Raw genomic sequence first — 13,291 nt, 5'->3', positions numbered from 1 at the left:
TTTCTGCCCGTTCTGCACACTCTGCACAACCTGACAATGTGTCCGTTGGGGTCGGAGTCGACTCGCGCGATCAGGAGTCGACTCGGCTGTAGCGGGAGTCGACTCATGCTTTTCTGGAGTCGACTCGGCAACTGTTCCGGATTTGAATTAAAGTAGCTTCTTCGACTGGGAGTCGACTCGTCTTGACCCGGAGTTGACTCGCCAACTTCTGGAGCTGACTTAGCATTTTCGGAGTCGGCTCCTCCCATGAAATCCGTAGATCAACTTTTCAATTTGGTCCGCTCGAGTCGACTCGACAGTCCTGGGAGTCGACTCGGCGCTCAGAGCCCGAACTCCCGATCTTCTGTCTTTTGGCTCGTCCAGTCTTGGAGTCGACTCGAACTTCCCCGGAGTCGACTCGGCTCTCAGTTTCCGAAACTTAGTCTTCTGCCTTTTTGGTGTACCGCTGCCTTGGAGTCGGCTCGAGCTGTCTGAGAGTCGACTCGGCTCTCAGAGACAACAAATTGATCTTCTGTCTTTTTGGGTCGCGCTGTCTTGGAGTCGACTCGTGTATTGCGGGAGTCGACTCGAATCTCAGAGTCCGAAAACGGTTCTCTGACTTTTGCCTTGTGTTCCACTGAGAGTCGACTCTCACTTTCTTTGGAGTCGACTTGCCAACCATCGGAGTCGACTCGCGTTCCACAGGAGTCGACTCGAATCTCAGGGTCGAAAAAACGCTCTCTGACTTTTCTGTCTGTAGCTTCTTGGAGTCGAGTCATATTACTCCGGAGTCGACTTGGTAAGCATCGGAGTCGACTCGCGCACGTCAGGAGTCGACTCGCTGACAGGTTTTGAGTTGATGCTTTCTGTTCGTCTGTCTGTTCTCAGTCGGAGTCGACTCGTACTGGTCTGGAGTCGACTCGAGCCCGTGCCAGTGATTCTGATACGCTTGGAGTCAACTCGTAATATCCTGGAGTCGACTCAACTCTCAGACTTTGGTTCAAACTGACTTCATACCTTATCCAAAATATGTTGAACCAAGTCTAGAAACACTTAGACACGATTTTCACTGAAACACTTAATTGAATTCATTAGTAAACATAAGATATACTCAAATGCTTTGAGCTCATCAAAATCAAATAGGGGTTTTAATCAATCACTCCACAAAGAGTATTTTAATCATTTTAATTTGAAATCATTAATTTTTTAACGAGGTTAGATGGTATGGATGTTGTTGGGGTTGAAATTTTGCCTGAGGGTGACCATGCCGGAGGAAGTCGAGAAGACACCGACTGGGATGGAGAAAGAGGGCCATCTCCTGCACTTCAGGATACCTGTACAAAGCCTTGGTCAGGGATTTCGGCGAAGGCCCTCCGATGGCTAAGTTAGAGTTGATCTAGCATTTTTGGAAAAAAAGATCTCTGAGTATTTTTGATAAGGTTTATTTATAGTCCTCACAAGGATGCCTAGGTGGTTGAGGTATAGTCCATCCTCATCATGGGAGGAGATGATCTTGGTCAGATGGTATGTGGCCAAGGCTAGGGCTCCCTTGAGGCACATGGTTTGGGCATTCCTTGTGTACGGCATAGTGTTGGCTAGTGTGGCAGGTATGACTCAGGGCCAGCCCGAGCCCTAGACGACTGAGACGGTCACCTAAGGCCCCGGGCCAATGGAAGGCCCCTGGGAGGCTGACCAAAAGGAAGCAAAGGCCCCGGTCTAGAGCTGGCTACGAGTCTTCCCCCTTGATGGAAGGGAGGTGGAGAGTTTCCTGGCCTGCAGAGGGGCAATTTGGGATGTTGGGACAGTAGTTTTGTTTTGGGTGGGGAGAGCGAGAGAGAGAGGAGGGATTTGGTTGGCTTGATAGACGTTTGAAGCCACTCTTTATCTTTCATGCCTTCTCTTCTTTGGTTTTGGTCTTGGTTTTCCTTCCCTCACATTACTCCTTATCCAGCTGGGCCATCCGGAAGAAAGATAAGGGGATTGGAGATGGACTTCTTGGAGGGTGGAGATTCTTTTAGTTTTCTCCTCTCGGTTTCTTCTCCCCTGTTGGGTGGTAGAGAGAGAAAAGGAGGGAGGGGGTTGAATGGCTGCTGTGCTGTGATGTTGCAGTTGCCGCTTGGGTACTTACTTGAAGGGGAGATGGTGGGATGGGGTGAATTTTCCATAATGACCCTACTTTCTCTTATAGAGAGGTTCCTTTATGGACAAATTCTCTTCTTTACCTTGACCATGAAGTGCCATGGGATGACCTTTTCCTATTTGGCTCTTGCTTGACATGGTAAACAGTATTGCCAAGCATTATCTCAGTTATTTAATCAGTTTCATGGCCCTTCATTTAGTATAATTACTTTTATGTGCTCCATTCAAAAATTATATTAAATTAAAAAGGCTTTTTATCTTGTATCTTTGTTAAAATAGTGTACTTGATAGCTATCTATTTTTATATATTTTTTAAGTATTTTATATTTATTAAAAAAATATTAAAAAAAAAGCCTCGTTCATTGGATTCGCGATAGTTTGTGTCAAGGCTAATTTGGCCATTTCATTATAAAACTGTTCCCATAAATCCATGTAAAAAAAAGAATTCCGGTGGCACCGACCGTTCCCCCGACGACTCACAAGTCACCCCCCGACGACTCGCAAGTCACCAATGACTCTCTCTCTCTCTCCCCCCCTCTCCCTCCCTCTTGTCTAAAACTTTTATAACACCAATTTACGGTTTTTAAGGATAGAAGTATATATAATTCCTTCAAAAAAAAGTATAAAAGTATATAATAAATAAATATTTAATTGATATTTTTATTTTGTCCTTAATTATTTTCCTTCTAGGATCTAGAATCCATGATCCCACCACCAACGCCGCTTATATAAACGCTCTGCCATCGCCACCTCTTTTCCTTGCTCTTTCTCGTGCTTTCACTCTCCATTTCTGGGTTCTCTTCGCTTCGTTGCAGGCTCGCAGCCATGTCTCTGCTCACAGATCTCATCAACCTGAACTTCTCTGAAACCACGGAGAAGATCATAGCCGAGTACATATGGTTCGTTCTTCACCTCTTCATCTTTTTCGATTTTTCCCGCTTTCTTGTTAGCTTTTCTGGTTTTTTTATCGAGTTTTACCTTAAAAACTGTCCTTTGGTTGATGTTTTGATGGAAAAATCTCACCTTTTTGGTTTGTTTCGGGTTTTCATGATATGATTATGAATGTTCTTTTTGTTTGATGTCCTTTATGCTAGTTTAGTTTATGCTGTGGTGGTGATTTTGTGAGGCTTCGTATTTTTCAAATCTCCCTACGGTTTGGTTGTTTGGTGGCTGTTTTCTGATTCATTTCTTGCTGGAAAAAAATGCTCCTTTGCGGTCTACTTTGAGTTTTTACGACATGAGTATGGGCTGTTTTTGGTTTTTTTTTAATCCTTTTCCATGTTAGTTTTGGTTTTGGCTGTACTGGAGTTTGGTTGGACTTCCTGGTGTAAGTCTCTGCTCTGATGCTCTCTATTTCTTGTAGTAGTAGTTTACCATATTGGTTGGATCCTTCCCTCATCTTAAGTTTCTCCTGTATTTTTCCCCTGTTGAAGAACTTACATTTGGTCTTCAGTACAAATATTTCTATTTCTGTTGGCAATTTGTATCTTCTTCTTCTTCTTCTTCTTCTTCTTCTTTATTGCATTTCATGTGTCTTTTCCCACTTATTAGTTTAGGTTGTTTGATCGTTTCTTTTCATTATCAATTGGTTTCTAGTTGTGTTTCTATCCGGCCATGTGGGAAAAACCACTATTTGTTCCAAACGTTCAATAATTCTGTATTGCTTTTTTTTTCTTTCAGTTTTGTTTTAATAATCTGTTTTCCATGTACAACAGGATTGGAGGATCTGGTATGGACATCCGAAGCAAGGCAAGGGTAAGACATTTACATCCAAATCTCTATTACTTTTCTTGTGTTCTCTTCAGGTGAGGCTTTGATTAGTTCAGTTTGTTGGGCTATATTACATCCTTTTTGGCAAATCACTCATCTTTCCTTATTAAACAGACACTGCCCCGGCCTGTTACTGACGCTAGCAAACTCCCAAAGTGGAATTATGATGGTTCGAGCACAGGTCAAGCTCCTGGTGAGGACAGTGAAGTGATACTATAGTAAGTCTTGCACCCCCATCCATCTATACCTTTTATCATTTAATGGTCTTTTGAAAGTTATGTCTTTAATTCCTGTGGCTATAATACCATGTTTGTATTTGCACTTAATGTTTTGATGTGGATGTGTAGTCCTCAAGCCATTTTCAGGGATCCTTTTAGGAGGGGGAACAATATTCTTGTAAGTATATCTTCTTCCTTAGTCTGCTTCCCATAACCTTCATAACTCTTCATCCAATGGTCTTTTGATGTTTGGTTTAAATTTATTGGAATTTCTTTAAGTTGCCCAATTTTTATAAATTCATTTAAACTTACCAATACGAGTTTTTGATTCATCCGATTTGCTGCTTTTTGTTTTCTCTCAATTGTAGTTAAGACTTAGTCTTTAGAAATTATATCTGATAATTTACATGCATGAAAGATCATTAAGTGAGGTCATTTTATTGGCTCCTGTAAAAACTAATAGCACTGGAATTAGTTCTTTGTAAATTGAGGAGTGCAAAATGGAGCGGCATACGGTTAATATTTAATTTCTGTTGGTTGTCATGTTGCTACATAATATGCATCTCATAATTTAGCAGCAAATAGAAATTTATCATGGTGTTCTCTCTCAGTAGAAATTAATGAAATATTTTCCTTTCTAGTCTTGGGTTTATAATTACTTTTTATGATTCTCTTTGTTCCAAGCTTCTTACTTTACAATTTTCTAAAAATTATTTTACTCATCAGATTTTAAATTCCCACTGTCATTCTTATCATTGATTTGGATTAGTGTAGGTTATTTGAAATTTTCTTGTCACCTTACTGTATTTCAACTTATGTAATGATATCTATTCTTTTTAATGGACATCTAGGTCATGTGTGACTGTTATACCCCAGCAGGCGAGCCGATCCCTACAAATAAAAGATTCAACGCTGCTAAGATTTTTAGCCATCCTCATGTTGTTTCTGAGGAACCTTGGTATATATCCATAAATGCTTATGTTGTTGTATTGTTTGATAATTTCAACATTTTTATTAATTTGGGATGATTGTGTTTCTGCTCATTTTGATTTGGTCTCTCTTTTTAAATGAAAAACAGGTATGGAATAGAGCAGGAGTACACTCTCCTGCAGAAGGATGTCCAATGGCCACTTGGGTGGCCTGTGGGTGGCTACCCCGGTCCGCAGGTATTAACTATGAAATAGCTTCAGGTGCTTGTATGGGAGATTTCTTTCTTCTCTCTTGTTTTATATATTGTTGTTACATGATTTATGCATGGTCAGTTCTTATATGGCTTTTTTTTCTCTAATTTTTATTGAGTTGTGCCACGCAAATGTGTGAAAAATCTTTTCTGGAAGATACATTTTGATGGTTCTCTAACCTTTTTCTCATTTTAAGAAAATTCTGACTCTAGCCTCTAGAGTTGCTTTGTAAATCATAGAGAAACATAGGAAAGTAGCAATAAAACACAATGAAGCTTATTTTGAGGAAAAGAAAAAGATCATACTTCTGTTGTTGTGCTGATTTCTGATTTTCTGAAACTCTGAAGCTTTTGTTATTTATACGTTCTCTTCGCAATCTTTTGGACTTTCTTTACTCCAGAGCACACTATATATCATAAAATGCCAATATTGATTTGCTTAGAAAGTGCCAACTGCTACCTGATTTTTATTCTTTCAAGCATTTCTTTTTTAAAAGTTCTCGACGACGAATTTCTTCTTCTCATCTGCAGTGCTGATCTTGTTGATGCTATTCTTTGCTAATTCTGAATAAGAATGTTTTTTTCTCGTATCGTGCCATGTTTGAACCTTTCATTCGCATCTAATGAATGTGCATTATGTACCAGGGTCCCTATTATTGTGCTGCAGGCACAGACAAAGCTTTTGGGAGGGACATAGTTAATTCCCACTACAGAGCTTGTCTATACGCAGGGATCAACATCAGTGGTATCAATGGCGAAGTTATGCCAGGCCAAGTAACATCGACATTCTCTATTTTTGCCCCTTTGTTGGAAAGGCTACATTTCTTCCTTATATGACATCATTTAGCATTGCTAATGTTATACAGTGGGAATTCCAAGTTGGCCCTGCTGTTGGCATATCTGCTGGTGATGAATTATGGGTTGCTCGCTACATACTGGAGGTAAGTTGCAAAAAACCAAATGGATATGATATAAATAACTCCCACTTTTTGAAATAAATTTGATTAAGTTCGCTGTTTGTTCCTGGCTAATTTCTATTTGCCTTTTGCTGTCTGCAGAGGATCACTGAAATTGCAGGTGCGGTTCTCTCCTTTGACCCTAAGCCGATCAAGGTAGGATTAGTTCTCGTCTTCTTTCTCTCGCTGCGCTTAGTTCTCTGGCATTCTGTAATTTGTTTCTTAAAATGTATGATGATAATCATGATGTTTGGTGTGATATTGTTTCTGAATGTTTGGTGCCATTAGGGAGATTGGAATGGTGCTGGTGCTCACACAAACTACAGGTATTCCAGTTCACCTTGAGCCATGATTCACAGCTTGAATTGCTTTGTTTATCTTTTAAGTAAAACCAATCCTATAAATCACCTTTTCAGCATTTCAAGTTTTTTTTAAAATGTATTCTTGAATTTTCTTCTCTTTATTTTGCTTTCAGTACCAAATCCATGAGAAGTGATGGAGGCTATGAAGTCATAAAGAAGGCCATTGAAAAGCTCGGCAAGAGGCACAAGGAGCACATTGCTGCTTATGGAGAAGGAAATGAGCGCCGCCTCACCGGACGGCATGAGACTGCTGATATCAACACCTTCGTATGGGTATGTGCAGTTCTATCGATCACAATAATGTTCGTGGGGGAATAAATTTCAAAAAAAAATGTTTGTTTTACTTGTGTTCCATGGTTGACAGGGAGTTGCAAACCGTGGTGCATCCATCCGAGTAGGCCGTGAGACCGAGAAGAATGGCAAAGGTCCCATTCTTCTACTTTTACCATTCTTACTACGTCCATTCTTGCTCTGCAACTTCATTATATCATCAACAACCTTAAACAGGATCACAGTAGCGAGTATTTTCTTGTTTTCAGGTTATTTTGAGGATCGGAGGCCAGCATCAAACATGGATCCCTATGTTGTCACTTCCATGATTGCTGAGACTACCATCCTTTGGAAGCCATGAGTGTTGCAGATCTGTCCTGTTCTTTGTGGGGACCTTCTACCTTTGCATTGCATTGGGAGCTCTTTATTTTTCATCTGTGGTCTTGATTGGCTTTCTGGTCATCTTAGCAGTCCAAGGTTGAGTCATTGTCCTGTTGGGATCTAGTAGTCAAGCAGGTGGGCTTAGCTATAACTGATTCTTCCCCCTGCCTTGTTATTTCACTGTATCCCCAAAAACAGAAGCAATAAATCTATACATGAAATACTGTCTCCCAAAGGAGGTTGCAGTTGTTTGTCCGTTTCAGTCTTTTTGGATGGTTATGCATTGCTGTTCTTTTATTATCACCTTGTGTTAATTGAATAAGCAATTATACTTGATTTGTGGTTTTCTACATGTGGAGGCCATATTTTGAGTGCATAGCAAATGCTTTTGAAGGAATCTACTTCTGGATTTCTGATCTAAAAACTCTAGTGGAAAGCTAGTGGTTTTGCAATTGCTGTCCATTATCTTTACATCTTATATTAAATTCACACAAGGCTACAAAATATTGGTTTTGGTGAGTAGAACAAATTCAAAGCTTTCCATTAGCTAAAAGATGACTTTTCTCCCCAAGAGAGCTATGTTTGATAGTCAATTACCAAGCATATTATGTTGTCATTTGAAGCAGACACTTCATGCTATACAGCTCTGTACTTAAACTTCTGGGTAAATTAACATCTCATAATGTTGTCAGATGAGGTTCAAATCCCTGGCCACTTTCTCAATAAAATTTCTTTGCTCATTGTTTCTGTGAGTTGTTATTTTCTTAATATTGTCAGAAATGGGATAGGATCGCTACGAATCTTAGATTCAAGAGGCATATCAGATCTAAGCACAACTCAATTTTCTTAGATTTTATGACTCTAATGTGTTGCCAGTGTGGAATGAATTCTGGGATTGCCTTTTCTTAGTGACAGCTGAGAAACAAAGGAGGTTGGTTTTAGGAATGGAAAGTTCCAATGTGATGTAATAAGCCACTTAACCCTTATATTATAATGAAGTATTTGAATATTTAAGATTTGAAGAATATGCATGAAAGTTGTTGGATCAGCATCAGGCGGAATCTTCTTTTCAATTGCAAATCCAGTGGCAATCATTCTCTTGGAGAGCATGGCCAATTTGCTTTCGATTTAGAATGCAACTCATGCTCTTTCGGCAAGAACCTGATCACCCAAAGGGCAATATCAGATTAGTATCAGATTCTACAAGGCAATTACACCATGAAAGGAGCTAATTTGTGCTCCCCCTGTTGGTAGTGGCACAAGACAATTGAGGCTCCTTTTCTAAGAGACCAGGACATTTGAGGCTCTTTATTCTGGAGTCTTGAAGCACGACATGTCAAAATATGGATCTTGTCCACAGACAAGTCTTCTCAAATCAACAGTCATCTTCTCTCAACAGGGATTATAAACAACTGCTACACATGAATGGGCAGTGGTTCACACAAGTCTTGCATTTTGGTGATAAGGTTTTGAATCATAGATGTGTCCAAATTGGGTGAGTAACCAGGTTAAGGTACTAGACACAATTTCTGCTAATAATTGTCATAATCTGACTATCAGCTTATCAATGCATATGGACAAATTGTCTCCCAGGTGAAGACAGCCATCTCATTGTTTGGGCAATTTGGTGGTCTAGCCTGTATTCCATTAAAATTCCTCACCACATGAACATATATGCTCATGAGAGAAAAAGAGAAGTTTGAGGAAGAAAAAAAAACTAGTAGTGGTGTAACAGGTTTTCACTAAAAAAGAAAACTAACAGCTCTCCTTGTCTAAGAGATTTATTTATTTATAATTTTTTTAAAGAAGTCTTCCAGAATTATAATTGGTTGAGCAATTTTATGGATTCTCCTACCCTTATGTAATTATCAAGTTTTTTTTTCTTTTTCTGGTAGATAATAAATAACTATTGTCTTTATCCTTTCAATCTAGGATGTTGTGTACATCTCCAGTTAATATGAGAAAGGTGAATAAAGGATAAAATTTGTCTGGGCTTTTGTGCAGATTGCCCATTTTATTGGAGAGATGAAGTATAAAGTTGGAGTATTTACTTTAAATTAAATTTTAAAAAAATATATTTAACAATTCAAAGTCAATGATGGACCATCCAGATTGAAAGTTCGAGCAGCTGAGAATAATTTATATTTAAAAAAAATATCTAGAAACAAAAATTCACGTTGTTTGGTGCTTTCTAACTTAATCATCAGGTGGGTTCAAAAATGAATTTAGATGAAGCATTAAGCCTTCTGGTTAATTAAAGAAAGTAAATAAATGTCCAATGTTGAATCATAGAAAGCAAAGCCTTAGCACCCGTAATTGCAAATTTTGCGTAAGGTGCTCAATGGTTGCATAATTCTAAAAGACTCAGGAAACACAATGAGTTGCAACATTGAAATAATAGTTCTTTGGATTAAGCAATCAGACTTCTAATGATTAATTAAAGAAAGGAAAAAAAAAGCCTGATGTTGAATAATGGAAAGCTAAACATCTAGCACCTAATTGCATATTTTTTTAAGATGCTCAATAGTTGCATAAATATAAAAGACATAGGAAACAGAATGTGTGCCGTATTTAAATAGCAGTTTGAGTTGACTTGGCCCTTAGCAAGTTGAGCAGATTCAATTGAGCATGAGTTGACCAGTCAAGTTTTTAAACCTATGGTTTTATTCCCTTGAAGACTCTATGCATCTAACAAAGTTACTGGGACTCCCAGCAATGCCGGCTGCTAAACAGAGTTTGGGAATGATTTATGATGGAGATTTATGAGAGAACGAACGAAAAAAGCAAAATATAAAGAAGAGAAGATTGGTAGACACAAAAAAGATGCAAGGGATGAACTTACGTGACTCTTTAAGATATAGAAATCACATAAAAATGGTCACTTATTCGAGCTTAGACATTTCCATGACAGAAGACAAATAGAATACAGAGGGTAACGTATGGTTCTAGCCCAGGCTCTATAAAACCTGTTGCAAGTAAGTTTCAAAGGAAATTAGTTGCAATATATGTAATGTCACAATGAACAACCACTAAAGATGATGATGCCTCAAGTGGATATATATAGCAATTCAGTAAATCCTGTAAGCTTCTATTTCAAAAAAATAACTGCACTTGATTAGATGTTTGAATAATTTCTCCATCACCCGAAATAAAGTCAAAGAACACTTGCTGTGCACTTTACTACCGTATGTAGAGGCTCTCTTAAAGGTAACATAAAAAATAAAATTGGAAAAAAAAAGTAGTGACGTTCGTTGGTCTTACTTTCACTGTATGGTAGAAAAACAAAATGAGTTGAAACTGTCGCCCTACATGATCTGACAGAAAGTCACTCCATGTAGCCTCAAAAGTTGATTACTTCCTGATGTATGTTCTGTTTTGGCAATGCAATGAACTTATTAAACCAGCCAATATTCAAATCGTCACCAAAGAAAACTGTAGCTGAATCAAGCCAGATTATAATCCCAAGTAGTAAACTTCTGTAAATTGGGATTCCATTTTCAGTTTACTTTCTCGCAAGTCTTGAAGAGCAACGGGAACATGTGTAAACATTTATTAATTCTCTGTCAGCCACATTAAACTATTACTTGCATCAGATATGAAGGTTGTTAAAAAATCAATGCTTGTAAGTTGCTACCAAATATGAAAAAAATTGTCCTGAACCTTGCAAACTTACTACAGGTACGATGGGATTTGTGTTGAATACTGAGTTCTACATCCACTATCTCATACCAAAATGGAAGAAAAGGAAAAATTTAAAACCATCGGCAATCCTGAAATCCAATTTAGATATGTAATTACTGGAAAAAGAGAGGAATCTCAGAAATTTTGTTCTCAATTGCCTTGACTGTTTCCTCAACCATTTCAAATGGCCTCTACATGTTTTCCAATCAGTTCTTCAAGTTTGTTATCATCTGCTGCAAGATTCGCTTTCACGAAAAGTTAAAGAACCTAAAATTATCAAATCTATATGATTTCAGATAAAGTTACTACGTCCATCATCATGAATTATGTACGTTCAGATGTTTGCAATTAAATGATAGCAAACACTCAAGTCACTCTAAATGATTTGAGATCAATTCACTTCATGTGCTCTTATTAATTTTTGCCAGTTCTGGTGTTTGTCTGGTAACCAATGCAGTTACATGCTTATAACATCAGATATTCACGTCATCACCTGCGAAAATTGCACTCAAACCATGCCATATAGATAAATAAATCCCACAAAAGTACACTCCCCAAATTTGGGAATCAATTTGCAAGTCAAAGTTTCACAACTCTTTCAAGAACAAGAAGTGTCTCTCTAGCTCACATAAAAACAAGTACTGGCACCAGCTATGATTATTCAAATAAGGCAGTGCATGTGTAAGTTTCTATCGAAGCAAAAACCAATGGACTCACAAACTTACAGTGGATTTTCCAAACATGGCCTCACTCTCTGTAGCCATGATCTTTTGCCCACCTGACCCGAATTTCCCCTCCATCTCTCCCTTCTCTGATATAAGTTTCTCTATAAGCCACTGCAGTTGCTCGATACATTGCTGATCATACACCTTCCTCTGTTCAGCTATTTCGCAGTATCGCCTCGCCTCTCTCTCAACAGAAGCTTTCTCATTTTGAAGGGACAGAATCTTGGCCATTGCCTCATCAGCAGCCCTCCTTTCCTCCTCCAGCTGCCTGACCGCCTCGGCCCGAAGCCTTCTCTCCTTCTCAATCTCCTTTCTTAACTTCATTTGCTCATCTCCATCAAACTCTTCTTCCTCCTCACCATCTTCCGCCCCTTCCTCTGCTTCCCGCTCATCTGATAAATCTTTCATCCCGTTCCAGCCAGTGCAATTGCTACCTTCACATTTCAGCGAACAAGTTCTCTCCACGACGGGATCCTTGCCCCCCTTGAAACTTCCACCCCGATAACCCTTCCAAGATTGAATCTTGGGGCCACAGGAGGCACAAACAACGCCACCGAAGCCGAACCCGCTTCGCCGATCGGCCGTCACCCTCCGGGATTGCCCAAGAACCGCCTCAAGCTCCTCAAACCCTCGGCCAAGGCGCCACACGCTAAATCCCAAGAACAGCAGAGAAAGCAACACACAGAGTCTATAAATGATATTAAAAGAGGGGAAAACAGGAAAGCCAAGCGCCAACTTCCAATCTTTCGAGGAAGGAGAGCCCCAAAGAAAGGCCAGTAATCCAAAGTGGAGCGCCAGGAAGAAGAGGACTCCTCCCGTGGATTGCAAGTGGGTTCCGGCCCTGCGGCAGATCTCCTTGATCCCGAAGCTCATCGCGGAAAAGAAGCAAATTTTTTTCGAAACAACAAGCGATTTAGAGTGAATGTGACGAAATTATTTGTCGAAGAGAGAGATCGAGAATGTTACCTTCTCCAATAATTGGGTGGGAGGAGGGGAGGGATCCAGATTTGGAATGGGGGGCATTGGGGGCGAGGAGATCAGGGGTTTATGACCAATTGACACGTGTTACGAAATTTACGTGGCAAGAACCTAGTGGAATATTATGTTTATCTTGAAGTAGAGATATGGTAGCTGATCACCAAAGTGGGGTAGCGGTTGGGAACTGGGGCTGATACGGTCATACCTAGGTTAAGACGTAGCGGAAATCTTTGAAGGCATGCAACAAAATAGATACGGATAGAGTCAGGTGCAATGCACGTGATCAACAAATGAATGGAAAATGTGCAAAAAAAAAAAAAAAAAAGTTGGTATGTGTGGAACCTATAGAGATGAGAGATCTTAAAAAAGTTAAATCTATATTTGATATCGAGAATACACAAATTCGCCTATAAGAAACTATTTAATCCCAAACAAAAAAATTTAGTTACATAGATCTCTCATATTAATTATAGTATTTGTGAGATATCCAAATTCTATGTGACTTGGGAAGGAGACCCCCTCAAAAAAAAAAAAAAAAAAAAAAAAAAAAAAAAACTAGAATGAACTATTTTGAAAGGTTTGAAGTGATAATTTTTTTTTGGGGTAATTAATTCCCCACCCTCCAAAAGACCCCGCTATAATAAAAAGTTCC

General features: G+C 39.2%; 2 protein-coding genes across 2 annotated transcripts; one reads left to right on the top strand and one right to left on the bottom strand.

Annotated features, from left to right (window-relative positions):
- The first annotated feature begins 2,836 nt into the window (after positions 1–2,836).
- Positions 2,837–7,556, top strand: LOC103706813 (glutamine synthetase nodule isozyme-like). The gene is made up of 13 exons (XM_008791061.3): positions 2,837–3,017; positions 3,834–3,873; positions 4,003–4,106; positions 4,236–4,284; positions 4,958–5,064; positions 5,185–5,272; positions 5,932–6,060; positions 6,153–6,227; positions 6,345–6,398; positions 6,531–6,568; positions 6,718–6,877; positions 6,969–7,029; positions 7,144–7,556. The coding sequence occupies exons 1-13, from the start codon at positions 2,944–2,946 to the stop codon at positions 7,233–7,235; spliced, it is 1,071 nt and encodes a 356-aa protein (XP_008789283.2). The 5' UTR covers positions 2,837–2,943; the 3' UTR covers positions 7,236–7,556.
- A 3,882-nt stretch (positions 7,557–11,438) lies between these two features.
- On the bottom strand, positions 11,439–12,678 carry LOC103706812 (protein FLOURY 1). The gene has a single exon (XM_008791060.3). The coding sequence runs from the start codon at positions 12,532–12,534 to the stop codon at positions 11,650–11,652; it is 885 nt and encodes a 294-aa protein (XP_008789282.1). The 5' UTR covers positions 12,535–12,678; the 3' UTR covers positions 11,439–11,649.
- Positions 12,679–13,291: the final 613 nt, after the last annotated feature.

Source organism: Phoenix dactylifera, unplaced genomic scaffold (assembly GCF_009389715.1).
Source record: "Phoenix dactylifera cultivar Barhee BC4 unplaced genomic scaffold, palm_55x_up_171113_PBpolish2nd_filt_p 002771F, whole genome shotgun sequence".
Taxonomy (NCBI): Eukaryota; Viridiplantae; Streptophyta; class Magnoliopsida; order Arecales; family Arecaceae; genus Phoenix; species Phoenix dactylifera.
Note: the sequence above shows the minus strand (reverse complement) of the source record. Positions and strands in the feature narration are given on the sequence as shown.